Genomic DNA, 18,501 nt, shown 5'->3' with positions numbered 1-18,501 from the left:
CTTATTATTTTATCTTTCAATGTTATTACATAAGTGTTATTTGCATTGTAAATAAAATGTGAAAATACAGTTCTCTATTTTATTAATGAATGAAATTCATTCATATATTAGCCCATACTTTGATTTTTTAGTTTTTTTACCAAAAACTAATTGGAAGACAGCTATTAGTAGATACCTAACCGGTGTTAGTTGGATTTAATTCCCCGTGAATGGCCTGTTTCGATTAGTTTAACCAGCGTTATTTTTCGATTTTTACCTTTGTGCAACCAAATTTTCTTCTTTTCAACTAATCGCGGTTAAAATGGTGCCAACTAATCAGAATTAAAAATTCACTTTGAACAATTAATTACTAGTATTTATATAAATAAAAGCTATTAGCTTCTACTTACATTAGTGTAGCGCTTTCGGACACTAGGTCCTTCATCAACACTCATGTTTTTATTATTATTTTATTATTATTTATATAAATACCTGACTGCTATGTCGTAATTAATTGTTCAAAGTGATTATTTAACAAGCAGTTCGTAATGGAATCAAACATTGAAGAGAATTAAAAATTGTTTACGCAGGTTAGTTAAATCGGCGTTATCGCTTGAAATTTCTGTTTTCTGAAACCAAAATGCTTCGGTTAGCACTAATCTCAATTAAAGTACAGCATTTAATCGTGATTAAACGTTAACCGACGTACGAAAAACTGGGGGTAAGTATGTCACCTATCACCTATGTATGCCAGTATGTCAGTTTATCACCTATTATTTATTACTCATCTTTGCTAATGATTGGACGTAATTTACATTTTTGATGTATGTTTTGCAGGCATTTCGAGGAGAATAAGCCAATCTGGGAGACTGATGTGGATTTGAGCGAACTGAAGCAGTCAGAACGTCTGAAGGCCGACAATTCCATAGCACAGTACACCGGAGGCTTGGTCAAGGTTGGTAGTGTTATAGAGAAAATATAGCATAAAAAGATATTCCATGACATAGGTCGTTTAAGTTCCAAATTTCAAACTGATTTCTTGTTAACTCAAGCCGTCTACTGTCTATTATTACTGTTTTGTTGGTAGTGTAAAGGTGCGTACAGACTTTCGCTCTGCTCCGTAAAGGTGCGTACAGACTGTCGCTCTGCTCCGCAACCGAACGTCACTCCAGCAGAGCGATTGATGATCGACCGGCGAGCAACAATGGTTCGACCGGGGAACGCGAGAAGATCTAACATCTTCCGTAACGTTCATGATGGGTGCGTTGGCGGAGCGACTGTGGTTCGATGGTGGTACGAGGGCGGTACGAGGGAGGAGCGTGCTGGGTGCGGGTTGGAAGCACGAATATGTGTACGCAGCTTTACCGAACGTCACTCGAGCAGATCGATTGATGATCGACCGGGGAGCAAGAGTGGAACGCGAGAACAGCTAACATCTTCCGTAACGTTGATGATCGGTGCGACTGCGTTGCGATGGAGGAACAAGGGCGGTACGAGGGCGGAGCGTGCTCGGTGCGGGTTGGAGGCGCGTATATGTGTACGCAGCTTAAGAGTGTAAGAACGGCACAGTATGAGAGACTACCATCGTCACATAGTTTCACGGAAAAGAACTACTAGGAATATCGGCTTGAGTCAACAGAGAAATTTGCAACATGAACGCCCTATACCATGGGATATCATCTCATGCTATATTTTCTCTGTGATGATGCTAAATAAGCTCGAGATTTGTAAGTCAGTACTAGGAAGATGAAAGGTGATGAGTGCACCTACAGCATCAGGTGGATTCCGAACCACTGGGAAGCGATTTACTCATTAATGATTTTATTGACTCTATCTTCTTATGGTATCTTTTCTCTATTATAATATCGGGTGCTGCAGCAAAACTTCCTTTTTTGAAGTGAACGCCATTCAGTCAGCTGGTCTCGTTGAAGAGGCCAGACTATAAAGTTTTCTTCCCGACATGCGTTCAGTCGCCATCTGGAACGATGGGGAGCGTGCATTTGCCGTTGAGACATATTTTTCGAGCGAATGTTCTGTGATCACAACCCAGCGCGCATTTCGAAAACGCTTTAATTTAGCCCCTTTGACTACTGTCCCGGACCGGCAATCAATTGTCACTACGTTCAGACAAACTGCAAGTGCAACAAGTCAAAGAACTGAAGTCCCTCGGCCCATTAGGTCACCTGAGAACATTGAAGCAGTGAGAGTCTAGCCAGGGGCTCCGCCCACTGGACCCCCGACTGGATCGTCCAAAAATGAGATCAGCGGGCTCGCTTCGCTCGCCTGCATTTTTCATTTGAGCATGCTTCATTCCATCAGAAAGTCAGAGTACTGAGAAAACGCAGAAAAGCTGAGAAAAACGCTGATTTTGGGCGTATCTTTGATGAAATATTAAAGTCACCTCATCACAAAATTTTTAGACCCTAGCTAAACCTCTGTACCAAATTTGAAAATGTTCTGTCTATTACTTGATGAAATAACTGAGAAAACGCAAAAAACGCTCATTTTGGGTGTATGTTTGGCGTTATTTCAAATTCCTTCTAACACAACATTATTACACCCTAGCTGAGCTTCTGTACTAAATTTGAACATTTTCTGTTCATTTGTTCTCGATAAAGCTGAGAAAACGCTGGAAAAACGCAGATTTTGGGCGTATCTTTGACGTTATTACAAATTCCTTGTAACACAATATTATTACACCCTAGCTGAGCTTCTGTACTAAATTTGAACATTTTCTGTTCATTTGTTCTCGATAAAGCTGAGAAAACGCTGGAAAAACACAGATTTTGGGCGTATCTTTGACGTTATTACAAATTCCTTGTAACACAATATTATTACACCCTAGCTGAGCTTCTGTACTAAATTTGAACAATTTCTGTTCATTTGTTCTCGATAAAGCTGAGAAAACGCTGGAAAAACGCAGATTTTGGGCGTATCTTTGACGTTATTACAAATTCCTTGTAACACAATATTATTACACCCTAGCTGAGCTTCTGTACTAAATTTGAACATTTTCTGTTCATTTGTTCTCGATAAAGCTGAGAAAACGCTGGAAAAACGCAGATTTTGGGCGTATCTTTGACGTTATTACAAATTCCTTGTAACACAATATTATTACACCCTAGCTGAGCTTCTGTACTAAATTTGAACAATTTCTGTTCATTTGTTCTCGATAAAGCTGAGAAAACGCTGGAAAAACGCAGATTTTGGGCGTATCTTTGACGTTATTACAAATTCCTTGTAACACAATATTATTACACCCTAGCTGAGCTTCTGTACTAAATTTGAACAATTTCTGTTCATTTGTTCTCGATAAAGCTGAGAAAACGCTGGAAAAACGCAGATTTTGGGCGTATCTTTGACGTTATTACAAATTCCTTGTAACACAATATTATTACACCCTAGCTGAGCTTCTGTACTAAATTTGAACATTTTCTGTTCATTTGTTCTCGATAAAGCTGAGAAAACGCTGGAAAAACGCAGATTTTGGGCGTATCTTTGACGTTATTACAATTCCTTGTAACACAATATTATTACACCCTAGCTGAGCTTCTGTACTAAATTTGAACAATTTCTGTTCATTTGTTCTCGATAAAGCTGAGAAAACGCTGGAAAAACGCAGATTTTGGGCGTATCTTTGACGTTATTACAAATTCCTTGTAACACAATATTATTACACCCTAGCTGAGCTTCTGTACTAAATTTGAACATTTTCTGTTCATTTGTTCTCGATAAAGCTGAGAAAACGCTGGAAAAACGCAGATTTTGGGCGTATTTTTGGCGTTATTCCAAATTCCTTCTAACACAACATTATTACACCCTAGCTGAGCTTCTGTACTAAATTTGAACATTTTCTGTTCATTTCTTCTCGATAAAGCTGAGAAAACGCTGGAAAAACGCAGATTTTGGGCATATCTTTGGAAATTTTTTCAAATCCGTTCTTAGTGCGCCTCTAAAGGGCCAACTGAACATACTACCAAATTTGAACGTTTTTGGTCCGGTAGATTTTTAGTTCTGCGAGTGAGTGAGTGAGTGAGTCAGTCAGTCAGTGAGTGAGTGCCATTTCGCTTTTATAGATATGAGTTGTCACAAAGTGAATTTTTGTGACGGATGGAGAGCCGTCGTCCAGCGTAAAATTAGCGAAATTATTTTATTTTAGAATAGGAATAGGATCGACTGCCGGATATATTTTGTTAGATTTGTAGTTGTGTATATGCATTATCACCATCGCCGTCAACCCCTATAAATCATCAGCAACAGATTCATCATAACCAGAAATTTCCAGATCTTGTTTGCCTCTCTGAGCGTTCTCGTATCTTGTATTACATTAGCAGCACCCGTATCATCAAAACGATAAGCGGCTACCGAGTCGGGTCGGTATCGCTCTTCATGAAATCTCTGGAATAGAAATATTGTTTACTGGCCTGAATTAGTGTAGCAATTAGTATCATTGTCATCATTAGCTGCACCCTTAGCATCAGCACTAGTGGATTCAAACCCTGTCACATGACCAGTGGCGTGATCGTCTTTTCAGACTCCCATTGGTCGGCAATCTCTTTTCCCCCGGCCTCCTAACTTTCAGCGACCCGGTGCTGCTTCAAGAAGACCTGGGAGAGAATCAGTTGTTCGGTGGTTGAGCGTGAGATCGGGTCGCGAATCTCCTCTCCTTACGACGTTCCCGATACTAATTATTTATAGGAGAATTATTCTATTTTGTGTTAACATGGAATATTGTAGGACGAGTTCTCGGCAACTCGGAGTTAGAATTCCCCTGTGGGTTTGTCTTTCTTGTCAGCTATTTTTCCTAAATTCGTATCACTGGGAGTGAACGTGTTATCCTTGGTTTGAAACCTGTAAGGGATCTCAAGTTTGTGCTACAAATAGTTGAGTGGAAAATTTAGCTAGGCTCTTATAGCAGATTATTTTTGAGGGCTTAATTCTTAAGTCCCGACTCTGTCGCTTCACGGCGTTTAAGTTTAGTGCGGGAATTTGTTCGCTATTCTCCGTATTTGGTCCTGCAGTGATTCAGGTAACTGTATGTTAGGACTGGTCACTTGTGTGCATTTCCTCTTCTGTAATAAGGTAATCTCAGTTTTTAGGGATGCATTTTCCTTATTAATTTTCATACTATAGAGTGGCCCTGTATTTTAAATTCGCTTAGCAGTTTCTGACTTGCTGTAATTCCAAGTAGGAAAAGCCCAATCCTTTTCCTAGAGAACTCAGGTGCAGCTTGAGCTCGTCCTCGTCGAAGTTTCTAGACTGCAACATCCTTTCTCTTTCTCTCTCTTAACTTTCCCTATTCTATAATCCTTCTAGCTCTCAGGTACAGCTTGAGGACTTCCTCGCCGAAGTTTCTAGACTGCGGCATCCTTTCTCTTTCTCTCTCTTAACTTTCCCTATTCTATAATCCTTCTAGCTCTCAGGTACAGCTTGAGGACTTCCTCGCCGAAGTTTCTAGACTGCGGCATCCTTTCTCTTTCTCTCTCTTAACTTTCCCTATTCTATAATCCTTCTAGCTCTCAGGTACAGCTTGAGAACGTCCTTGTTGAAGTCACAGACTGCAACGCTTCCTGCTCTCAGGTACAGCTTGAGAACGTCCTTGTTGAAGTCACAGACTGCAACGCTTCCTGCTCTCAGGTACAGCTTGAGAACGTCCTTGTTGAAGTCACAGACTGCAACGCTTCCTGCTCTCAGGTACAGCTTGAGAACGTCCTTGTTGAAGTCACAGACTGCAACGCTTCCTGCTCTCAGGTACAGCTTGAGAACGTCCTCGCCGAAGTCCCCAGACTGCGGCATCCTCTCTCTTTCTTCCTCTTAATTTTTCCTACCCTGTATAGCGCGAGATCTCAGTTCCAGACTAGAGATCGTTCCCGTCGCGGTCCTCAGACCAGCGAGAGGCGTAGGAAACCTTGTGTAGAGCAGGATCTCAGGATCGACTGCCGGATATATTTTGTTAGATTTGTAGTTGTGTATATGCATTATCACCATCGCCGTCAACCCCTATAAATCATCAGCAACAGATTCATCATAACCAGAAATTTCCAGATCTTGTTTGCCTCTCTGAGCGTTCTCGTATCTTGTATTACATTAGCAGCACCCGTATCATCAAAACGATAAGCGGCTACCGAGTCGGGTCGGTATCGCTCTTCATGAAATCTCTGGAATAGAAATATTGTTTACTGGCCTGAATTAGTGTAGCAATTAGTATCATTGTCATCATTAGCTGCACCCTTAGCATCAGCACTAGTGGATTCAAACCCTGTCACATGACCAGTGGCGTGATCGTCTTTTCAGACTCCCATTGGTCGGCAATCTCTTTTCCCCCGGCCTCCTAACTTTCAGCGACCCGGTGCTGCTTCAAGAAGACCTGGGAGAGAATCAGTTGTTCGGTGGTTGAGCGTGAGATCGGGTCGCGAATCTCCTCTCCTTACGACGTTCCCGATACTAATTATTTATAGGAGAATTATTCTATTTTGTGTTAACATGGAATATTGTAGGACGAGTTCTCGGCAACTCGGAGTTAGAATTCCCCTGTGGGTTTGTCTTTCTTGTCAGCTATTTTTCCTAAATTCGTATCACTGGGAGTGAACGTGTTATCCTTGGTTTGAAACCTGTAAGGGATCTCAAGTTTGTGCTACAAATAGTTGAGTGGAAAATTTAGCTAGGCTCTTATAGCAGATTATTTTTGAGGGCTTAATTCTTAAGTCCCGACTCTGTCGCTTCACGGCGTTTAAGTTTAGTGCGGGAATTTGTTCGCTATTCTCCGTATTTGGTCCTGCAGTGATTCAGGTAACTGTATGTTAGGACTGGTCACTTGTGTGCATTTCCTCTTCTGTAATAAGGTAATCTCAGTTTTTAGGGATGCATTTTCCTTATTAATTTTCATACTATAGAGTGGCCCTGTATTTTAAATTCGCTTAGCAGTTTCTGACTTGCTGTAATTCCAAGTAGGAAAAGCCCAATCCTTTTCCTAGAGAACTCAGGTGCAGCTTGAGCTCGTCCTCGTCGAAGTTTCTAGACTGCAACATCCTTCCTCTTTCTCTCTCTTAACTTTCCCTATTCTATAATCCTTCTAGCTCTCAGGTACAGCTTGAGGACTTCCTCGCCGAAGTTTCTAGACTGCGGCATCCTTTCTCTTTTTCTCTCTTAACTTTCCCTATTCTATAATCCTTCTAGCTCTCAGGTACAGCTTGAGGACTTCATCGCCGAAGTTCCTAGACTGCGGCATCCTTTCTCTTTCTCTCTCTTAACTTTCCCTAATCTAAAATCCTTCTTGCTCTCAGGTACAACTTGAGAACGTCTTTGTCGAAATTCCCAGACTGCGACGCTTCCTGCTCTCAGGTACAGCTTGAGAACGTCCTTGTTGAAGTCACAGACTGCAACGCTTCCTGCTCTCAGGTACAGCTTGAGAACGTCCTTGTTGAAGTCACAGACTGCAACGCTTCCTGCTCTCAGGTACAGCTTGAGAACGTCCTTGTTGAAGTCACAGACTGCAACGCTTCCTGCTCTCAGGTACAGCTTGAGAACGTCCTCGCCGAAGTCCCCAGACGGCGGCATCCTCTCTCTTTCTTCCTCTTAATTTTTCCTACCCTGTATAGCGCGAGATCTCAGTTCCAGACTAGAGATCGTTCCCGTCGCGGTCCTCAGACCAGCGAGAGGCGTAGGAAACCTTGTGTAGAGCAGGATCTCAGTCACAGATTAGAGATCGACCCAGTCGCGGTCCTCAGACCAGCGAGAAGCTTAGGAGAATCCTTGTAAATCTTTTCCCCATCCTCTCACAATAGTCGACTTACTGACTACTAATTTAAAAGCGTTTCGGACGATTGAGAGTGATTCCCATACCCTTAAGGGCAGTCACAGATTGGCCCTTAATAACCGGCGCGCAGTCACCAGATTAGCGCGGGAATCCTGTTTAGCAGTTTCAGAATTTATTGCTGAAAATCCTTTCGCAGCTGCAGGCTCGCGATTCAGAAATCCGACACCCGAAACCTCATCCTCTGAGCTTTAATTATCATAAAATTGAAATAGATATACTATCTTTAGCTAGCAGGTTCAGCTTGCTGAGAACTATATCGCGATTCACAGATCGCGAGTTATTGAACAAAACCCCATTAGTTACAGGAAGGAACAATCCTACTAACGAATCTCCATTCCCCAGGCCCGATAAAATATTCCCTATACCTCAAACTCGGTATACCATATCCTGTACCTTATACCACTTACGCCTCTCCAATCATATTAATCTAATACCGGGTGCGCAGGTTCAGTCTGCACACCGACAGCCCGCAGTCACAAATTGCGAAAACCGTAACAAAAATTCTATATCATTCCTTGTTAAACCCCATCCCGAATTCCTCCACCTGCAACCTTTATTCCGGGCTTGCAGGTACAGCTTTGCTCGCCGTCAACTCGCAGTTGGTTCAGATTGCGTACTACCTTTACAAATATAATTATTTGTGGGGATCTGATATCTGGATCCGTATCCTTGGTTAAGGTTACCTCAATTCTCCCTAACACCCAACCTGAATTCCAAGAGCCGAGGGCCGAATCGGCCAACAACGGCACGGGCACACACTCTTCCCTTCAAGTTAAATACCTCCCGCCAAAGACAGAGGGTAAAGAGTCAGGACAGGGGGAGAAGTGTAGGTCCGGTATCTCCACCAGTCAATACGGTCACCGACCCCGACCCATACCCGGCTGTAGCTAGTCCGCGTCGTAGCAATACTTCGCAATTATTAGGAAACCTAGAGGGTGGAATAGGACATTCTAATAGAGTCGACATTACAAAAAATAGATACAAACTTTCTGATAAAGAGTTTTATTTACTTTTAAAATAAGAAACTTTAGCTGCCGCACTCTGTGTTTAATCAAATATTATTTTTTAAGAAACTTGTTATAACTTTTCTCAAATTTTGTGTTGTCAGGAAGAATGTGAGATCCCACAGTACGTGGGCCCATCAGGGTTGCCAGAGCTGGCCCACGTTGTGGTGGGTATGGAGGGTGTCTCCCACCAGGACCCTGACTTTGTGCCCATCTGTGTGCTCAACATGATGATGGGTGGCGGTGGGTCCTTCAGTGCTGGAGGTCCTGGCAAGGGCATGTACACGAGGCTCTACACCAATGTATTAAACAGGTTAGTTTTCTATATAGTAAATGTAATATACTAGTGACCCCTTGGATTGAAGAACTCGCTCAAGAGAAGACTCTACACCAATGTATTAAACAGGTTAGTTTTCTATATAGTAAATGTAATATACTAGTGACCCCTTGGATTGAAGAACTCGCTCAAGAGAAGACCCTACACCAATGTATTAAACAGGTTAGTTTTCTATAAAGTAATATACTAATATACATTAATAAGAATGAAAGTAGGCCTATAATCATCCTTGGTAGATGAAGACTCAACTCACACTTACGCGACTCAGGTCGAGAAGAGACTCGACTCTAGTGGAGAGCATGTGTTTCCGAATGGTGACACTCGATCAGTCGATTCTAGTCTCCGCGACGTCACCATTTGAAAACACATGCTTTCGACTAGAGTCCAGTCTCTTCTCGACCTGAGTCGCGTAAGTGTGAGTTGAGCCTTAAGGTGCGTACAGACTTTCGCTCTGCTCCGCAACCGAACGTCACTCCAGCAGAGCGATTGATGATCGACCGGCGAGCAACAGTGGCTCGACCGGGGAACGCGAGAAGATCTAACATCCACCGTAACGTTCATGATGTGTGCGTGGGCGGAGCGACTGTGGTTCGATGGTGGTACGAGGGCGGTACGAGGGAGGAGCGTGCTCGGTGCGGGTTGGAAGCGCGAATATGTGTACGCAGCTTTAGAGTCTTTATGCAAAATTTCAAGTCAATCAGTTGAGTAGTTCAGACGTGATTTGTCAAACATGTATCTTGTATCTCGTACGTATATAAGCCACAATTCCTCCCTTTATAATATTACCATAGTGAGGTCCACGTTATAATGGCAGTGTACAATTAACAATAGTGTTGCTATCCTTGTCTAACATGCAACAAAACATGATAGCGCTATCTCTCTGTAGCTTTGCAATGTTGTCAGTTGGCCAGAAAGTTTTTATTTTCACTTTTAACAGTGACTGTACAGTAGTAAACAAACAATTCTCAGCCGACATGTTTTATTTTGATTTATAACAAAATGGTAAAGTATAATTGAGGAGTCGTATAATTGGTTTTATACGTCCATGCTTCAGTTTACCAGAATAGGTTAGGCCCACACTGATACCGGTATAAATAATATTAATAATAATAATAATAATAATAATGATTTCTCTGGATCTTGGACGACACATCCAGAGGAGTTTATTCATAAATTCAGGAACATTACATATTATTTTTTCATACATTTTCAATAATATAACAATGCAAAATGATACCTCACTATATAATATTATATGTGTCGAGGTTATCATCAAATTAATACAAATTTATGCTACAACAGATAACACAAAAATTCCAAAAAATCTAAAACGATATCTATTACCTTATGCATCACCCAGTACAATGATACTAAACCGAGGTACTAATTTTCTACCTATAAATTACCTTATTTAAAAAGAATACTACATAAATCTAAATCCTACTTACTTTTAGTTCCTCACTACTTTGTATCCCAATACTGAAAAACCAATGTCTAATTTTTCTTTTGAAACTATTGAAATTTTCCTCTCCTTTGGATTTGTAATGGTATTCTATTAGATATTGTAGGCCCTAAATATCCTAGTGATCTTTGCCCAAATGCTGTATTCATTCTTGGTACTAAATTGAAAGGTTATTTCAGAATTATTTCCATTGAAATTATCTTATAATATAATTAGGGTTTCTACTTTTATATCATTTTTAAAAGAAATTGGAATAGAATACCTACCGAATAACTTGATTTCTTTGGTTTTGAAGTTCAGATTTGTGTATCACAGCTTTTCAAATTAGCCGCCATTTCAGGTTTGTATGAAAATAGAAATCTGATCTCAGTTATGAAAGTTATTGGTGAATTTAATTAATTTGACATAAAATTGATTATTTTATCAAGGAAATTTGAACTAATATCAGATCAAATTTAATGGGTCAAATTGAGTAACAGCTGTGTACAATCAGTGGCAAAATTGAGTCAATTTGTGATAGACTTGGCAACGTTGTTCTGCTATCTTTCTTCACTGCCATTATAACTTGAACCTCACTGTAGCCGGTAATCCGTGCTTTGCACCGTGGAAAATGTTGTGTTGTAAAATGCAATCTCTTTATTGCCAGGAAACATGAAAAAATCCAATAATCATTATTTATTTATTATCTTGTCAAAACTAAGTGAGAGATATGGTGTTTTGTGTCATCCTTTTCTTAGTGTTTTAAAGATGATTTATGATATTTTTGAAAATGTACTTTTGTAACTAACACGTTATTCATTAAAAATTTACATTTATGAACAAGTGATAAAAATTAAATAAAACATCATCTTTGAACGTATCTCATAAAACTCCAACTCCAACTAGCTATTTACTTGTAAACGTTCGTTGCTAAAACAGTCACCTTGTCAACCGGGCTCACATGATTAGTATCATAGCCACCTCTAATACAAGGCACTGGCCTACGATATTGCAACGTCGCAGTGTAGGCCTAGAATCTAATACATGATTGGTGAAAAAGATCAGCTGGTATTTTTTCAAATCTTTCCACAAATCATGTATTAGATTCTAGGCCTACTACACTGCGACGTTGCAATATCGTAGGCCAGTGACTTGTATTAGAGGTGGCTATGTTAGTATCCATTTAGGGCTTGCCCAACGTTAGTTGACAGAAGGTTGATCACTCACAGGTGTAAGATTCGAAGTGGTGGGGGGAACACCAGCGTGACGTCACGTGTAGTAAAAATGTGATGGAGTACCCACACTGAGCATACAGTTTATTCACTGTATCTTCAAATACATCGTCGTTTCTTGCTCTCAAGATTTACCTAGAACTTGAAAATACTCCATACTTATAGCAAATGAATCACCGATTTTAATGATTTTGTTAAATATTTCAAGTTCATTCAACTTGTATGAATAAAATGAAGTTGAAAGTTTTTTCAAGAATCTAAAAACGTGACACGAAAAAGATAATAAGCCGGAAAAGCGTTAGTAGACAACGTTATACTATTATAATTTTAGATTAACGCATAAAAAATATTGATGAACCAATGCATTGCAATAAACCGATAAAACGATCCCGATAAATCCGATAAATTTCGTTCATATAAATGCCCTGAACACATGCTGGTATGTTCTACGAGAATCAAAATAATTATCTCATCCCGGGAATTCACAAGCTGATGTATAGCCAAACTACAAAATATAAACACGACCTAGAAGATGAAGGAACCTTAAGGGTTTGAAAAGAAAAGTTAGGAGGTGGGATTTTTGCTTTTATATGGAAAAATGCTTGTATTATTTAGATGTTTTGATAATTATTGTAAGGCAGAAACAGAAAGCTTGCATGTCAGAAAATATTTGTGTTATATAATTTGACTATACGTCACCGTATGATTTTCAAGAATGCGATATTTTGCCTACTCTGTACTGCAGCCTACGTCACGGCTGCAGTTCCCCCACTCCAATTGCGTTTCAACTAAAATACTATCTAGATGAGTGACCAACCTTCTATCTACTAACTTTGGGGCTTGCCTACATCACTATGTTCATTTGTTTTTTGTTTGTAGGTATCACTGGATGTTCAGTGCAACAGCGTACAACCACTCTTACACCGACAGCGGAGTGTTCTGCATTCACGCCAGTGCGCCGCCACCTTATGTCAGGGACATGACCGAAGTCCTACTCAAGGAATTTGCATCCATGTCACACTCTGTGTCTGACATTGAACTCAGGGTAAGATTTACACATTCATTCATTCATTTCATTGATACTCAATTCATTGACCGAACACAGTGTGGTCTATGTTTTTACTCGTATTCCCGTCTGTCTGTATGTATGTATGTAACGCATTCACGGTCAAACGCGTTGATAGAATTCTATGAGATTTGGCAGGAATATTCCTTTCTTAACTGCGCGTCGATGTACAGGGTCTGTATAACTAGTAGTTCTGTGAACAGTAGACCTCGCGCTCAGTAAGTTACATTGACCTGTTGTTATCTTTTCTCAAAAATTAATAAATAATTCATCAATTTAAAATGTCTAGAAAAAATCCTAAATAATATAGAGCTTTCTGTCCTATCGTACCGTTACGTGTCATCCCGGAATGTGAGTGTGAGCGCTGTTATCAGGTCTAGCTGCAACTGTCTACAACGTTGATGGAAAGATACAATTTTCAAGATGTTCGATGTTTTTGAACGGGTAGTATTATAGTCAACTGTCTACTAACGTTAATGGAAAGATACATTTTCAAGATGTTCGATGTTTTTGAACGGGTAGTATTATAGTCCACTAGACAGCTGATTTATGATTAATAATTCTATAGTCTGATTTTTACGGTAATATTGGCGTATGAAGGAGGCTCCTTTTTCCTTTTATATTATCCCTGAAATGAAAAATTTTCTAAAACCTTGTATATACGTCGATGCGCAATTTAAAAAGGAACATACCTGTCAAATTTCATGAAAATCTATTACCGCGTTTCGCCGTAAATGCGCAACATAAAAACATATAAACATTAAAACATTAAGAGAAATGCCAAGCCGTCGACTTGAATCTTAGAAACACGCTGATACCGGATTTTCCAATCCCTGAACACTCCCTAGAAGTCGGCAACCTCTATGCTGTCTAGAGCCCTCGTCGTAGCACGTTGAACGTTTTCCAGAGTCCCGAACCGCGTCCCATTAAGTTGTCTCTTGATCTTGGGGAGCAAAAAGAATTCCGGTGGTGCCTTATCTGGGCTGTAAGGAGGATGTGGCAACGTTACCCTCGACAGTTTGGTCAACTGCTCGGTGACGAGCAGGCAGGTGTGCGACGGAGCATTGTCGTGATGGAGGATTCACGAATCGGCAATCCCCGGACGGACTCGATGAACCCGGGAGGTAATAATAATATCGTGTGACCTGGCTGGCTCAGGTCTGGTGTCAGAGTTTTCAGGTCGCAACTGATCAATTTCAGGGCCTCTCACATGACCTAACGACTGCTTTTTAGGCAGCCGGGACCGACGGCTTAACGTGTCCATCCGAAACACGGGAGTGGCCCGAGAAAAATATCTTGCCCGGGCTGGGATTCGAACCCGGGCCTTTGGATTACAAAGCCAGCATCTAATCCACTCGACTACGGCCACTCCGAAAGAATGGGTTTCCAACCCGGGCGGTTAGTCGACGGACCACATATTTTTAAAATTGTACATATTTTGCCAATAAAAAATTTCCTGAGGTCAGTCCGGTTACTTATAAAGCTGCGTACACATATACGCGCTTCCAACCCGCACCGAGCACGCTCCGCCCTCGTACCGCCCTCGTTCCTCCATCGTTCCGCAGTCGCTCCGCCCCCGCACGGCAGTCGCACCCATCATGAACGTTACGGAAGATGTTAGATCTTCTCACGCTCCCCGGTCGAACCACTGTTGCTCGCCGGTCGGTCATCAATCGCTCTGCTGGAGTGACGTTCGGTTGCGGAGCAGAGCGAAAGTCTGTACGCACCTTTATACAGACCCTGTATACATAAGGTTTTTTTGAAATTTTGCATTTTTAGGATAATATGAAAGGAAAATAAATTTCCTTCATATTCTGACATCACTATAAATATAATCTACTCTGAAGATAGGATTAATCAGACTATAGAATTATTCACTAGTGAACAGTAGACCTCACGCAGTTTTCTCATCCACAAGTATCTGGTGCAACCTGTTCACAGGCTTCTCCAGACATCTGTGAAATGCATGCAATGAATAATCCACTTGTCAGCTGATTGAATATGAATAATTCTATAGTATGATTAATCATATCTTCAGAGTAGATGATAGATAAAGTGATATCGGAGTATGGAGAAATTCCTTTCGGAAACCGGCCCTTAAATGGTTACAGTATTGGGGTGATATAGGGTGGAGTATTGGGGTATGGAGTGATTGGGGAGGATCAACAGACACAGCCTAAAACTGTTATTCAACCAAATTTTGATTCATATATCAGTCCAAAAGTTATGTTTATTTCAATTTGTGTCCTATTTTCAGGCAAACACATATAAACATCAAATGGTGCTATTCATTTTTCTATAAAATCTCTTTTGGGGTGGCCACTAATAACAGGACAAGTGTGTTGAACATGTGTGTGTACACACACACTCTTCATGCATTTGTGTCAGCAGCGAAAGGCTTTGATCTGAAAACAGCTTTCTTCAATGTTGTTTTCCATCACGAACTGCTTATTATTAAATCAATTTTTGCTTTTAAAAAGAACGACTAGCAGTCAGAATTTTTTACAATAAATGAATTCATTTTTTGTAAAAAAATTATGTATTGTAAAAAGTTCTGACTGCTAAGTTAATCGTTCTTTTTAAAAGCAAAAATTGATTTAAAAACAGCTGTTTGGCAATTTCAAGTGGTCTCATTCAATATTTTACTTTTCTTGCCCTATTACCATAGGTAAGGAAAGGACCGTATTGCTTTACGAAAAAAAATTAAGGTACCCCAATTTCTAAATTTCTATACGTTTCAAGGTCCCCTGAGTCCGAAAAAGTGGTTTTTGGGTATTGGGTATTGGTCTGTATATATATATATATATATATATATATATATATATATAATATATATATATATAATATATATATATATATATAATATATATATATATATATATATATATTATATATATATATATGTGTGTGTGTGTGTGTGTGTGTGTGTGTGTGTGTGTGTGTGTATGTGCATCTGTGTACACGATATCTCATCTCCCAAATAGCGGAATGACTTGAAATTTGGAACTTAAGGTCCTTACACTATAAGGATCCGACACGAACAATTTCGATCAAATGCAATTCAAGATGGCGGCTAAAATGGCGAAAATGTTGTCAAAAACAGGGTTTTTCGTGATTTTCTCGGAAACGGCTCCAACGATTTTGATCAAATTCATACCTAAAATAGTCATCGATAAGCTCTATCAACTGCCACAAGTCCCATATCTGTAAAAATTTTAGGAGCTCCGCCCCATCTATGCGAAGTTATTTCTGAATCCAACCCAATCATACATAAAGTTTTAAATGATTGTTGTACATTCAAAATTGATCAGAAATTGAATGCAAAACGAGAAAATGTGATTATTCAATTGCAAACTGTTGGCAACTGTTGATTCTATTAAATCATTCACTATGAAGAGATAGCAGATCTCGTGTGTCTCCAGCGTTATTGTCCTGTCACCAGCTGGATCAGATCTTTGAATAGTAGACTTGAGGTGCGCGGGAACACTAGCGTCAGGTGATCAATTTTCATAACGGCAAGGAAAGTTGTGTGAGTGCGCCACACCAGATTTTTAAAAGCAAAAATTGATTTAAAAACAGCTGTTTGTCAATTTCAAGTGGTCTCATTCTATTTTTGATTATAACTTTGGCAATTTTGCCTTGATTTACAAAGTTATAAATCTATTTTCTTATTAATTAATTATTTTATCATTTTCTAATTGCAGCGAGCCAAGACCCAACTGCAGTCTATGCTGTTGATGAATCTGGAAGCTCGGCCAGTTGTGTTTGAGGATATAGCCAGGCAGGTGTTGGCTACAGGTCACCGCAAGCATCCAAGTGTATTCATTCAGGCAATTGGTGAGTTCATTTGTTCATTATTCCATTCATCCGTTCATCCTATTTCTCCTTCTCTTCCTTCTTCTACATTCACTTTTTCTTCTTCTTTTCCTCCCTCTTCTTTTCATCCTCCTTCTCCTTCTCATTCTCCTACCCCATTCCCTCCTTCTCCTTCATATTTTTCTCCTTCTTCTTCTCCTTCTCCTTCTGCTTCATCTTCTCCTCATCTTCCTCTCCTTCTCCTCATCCTTCTTCTTATCCTTTTCTCCTTCTCATCCTTCTTTTTCATCTCTTCCTTCTCCTCCACCTCTTCCTTCACCTTCATTTCATCCTTCTCCTTCTTCTCATCCTTCTCCTTCTCCTTCTTCTCATCTTTCTACTTCATAAATTTCTCTTCCTATAATTTTATATAGTTTATATTTCATTAAGTTCCACATAATTTATTTGAGCCAAACTTATTTTCAATACACTAAGGCATCAACTTCATTTTGGTTAGACTCTAAGAGTCTAACTGAACTGACAAAGAGTCTAGAATCATAGAGTCTAACAAAAAATACCACTGAAGATGATGCCTTAGCGCATTGAAACTCAAGTTTGGCTCAAATAAATTAAGTGAAACTGACAATACCGTTTTTATTTTACCTTCATATGGAGAAATTTCACAATATCTCTGTTTATAGTGTGAATTTTATTAAAATTTGGTATGTTTTGTATTGCTTAGAATCTGTGACAACCGCTAATTCTATTTGAATTGTCAATTTTAACATCAAAATATTATTTTTTTGTTTGTTTAGTGTGAATTTTATTAAAGTTTGGTATGTTTTGTATTGTTTAGAATCTGTGACAACCGCTAATTCTATTTGAATTGTCAATTTTAACATCAAAATATTTTTTTTGTTTGTTTAGTGTGAATTTTAATAAAATTTGCTATGTTTTGTATTGTTTAGAATCTGTGACAAGCGCTAATTCTATTTGAATTGTCAATTCTGCATTAATCTTTTTTTTTCTTTTTTGTTTGTTTAGAATCAGTGACAGCCGCAGACATAGACCGTGTCACGCAGCGTCTACTCCGCAGCCAGCCTGCGGTTGCCGCAAGGGGCGCTGTTCAAAAACTGCCAACTCTGCAAGATATCCAGGCGACGCTCATTGATTCCGGATCGGCTCTCAACCAACGCCGCAGTCGGCTTTTCACACCCAAGTGAACTGTGTCAACGGACTCTGTTTAGTGCAATGCAATCTGTACTCTCTTTAACGTTTAACGCCCTTTCAAAAATAAATATACTGTTACTGCCACACATTGTCTTCTTGTTGTATTATATTCTACCTAAACCGTCTTGTTTTCAGCCTAATCGTACTCTCTCACTTCTATACAGGATAGAATAGAATAAATAGAATATTTTTATTTGTCCAATAACAATTACATGATTGCATAAGACATTGTCAAGATAGTTACAATATTCAATTAGGTACATCTTAATATAGTACAAATTTTGGTAGAGAGTTAGTGGGGAGGATATTTTTAATATTCTTTCCAAAGAATGGACATTGATATGTCCAAAGCTCCGCCAATTTATGTAGATGCATAACAATATAATTATCTATAGTTATTATATTACAAATTACTTTTTCATATCATATACAGTTCAATAATTATTTTCTTAGTCTATATTATGTAAATTCATCTATAATTTTGCTGTATTGTAAGCTATTGTATATAAGTGTATAAGCCAGTATATATTGTAATCTACATAAATAAAGTACTCAATCAATCAATATATTTCTATACAATATAAGTCATAATAACATCAAA

General features: G+C 39.4%; 1 protein-coding gene across 1 annotated transcript in view; it reads left to right on the top strand.

Moving 5' to 3' along the window:
- LOC111050972 (mitochondrial-processing peptidase subunit alpha) overlaps positions 1 to 17,986 on the top strand; it is a 31,515-nt gene extending 13,529 nt beyond the window's left edge. The window contains exons 8-12 of the mRNA XM_039433419.1: positions 817 to 934; positions 8,904 to 9,112; positions 12,689 to 12,854; positions 16,580 to 16,712; positions 17,715 to 17,986. Of these exons, the coding sequence (XP_039289353.1) occupies positions 817 to 934; positions 8,904 to 9,112; positions 12,689 to 12,854; positions 16,580 to 16,712; positions 17,715 to 17,893 (805 nt within the window). The 3' untranslated portion in view covers positions 17,894 to 17,986. The remainder of the gene's footprint in view (positions 1 to 816; positions 935 to 8,903; positions 9,113 to 12,688; positions 12,855 to 16,579; positions 16,713 to 17,714) is intronic.
- Positions 17,987 to 18,501: the final 515 nt, after the last annotated feature.

The sequence above is a fragment of the Nilaparvata lugens genome, chromosome 7, assembly GCF_014356525.2.
Source record: "Nilaparvata lugens isolate BPH chromosome 7, ASM1435652v1, whole genome shotgun sequence".
Taxonomy (NCBI): domain Eukaryota; kingdom Metazoa; phylum Arthropoda; class Insecta; order Hemiptera; family Delphacidae; genus Nilaparvata; species Nilaparvata lugens.
The sequence above is the reverse complement of the archived record's forward strand: the minus strand, read 5'-3'. Positions and strand labels throughout refer to the sequence as shown.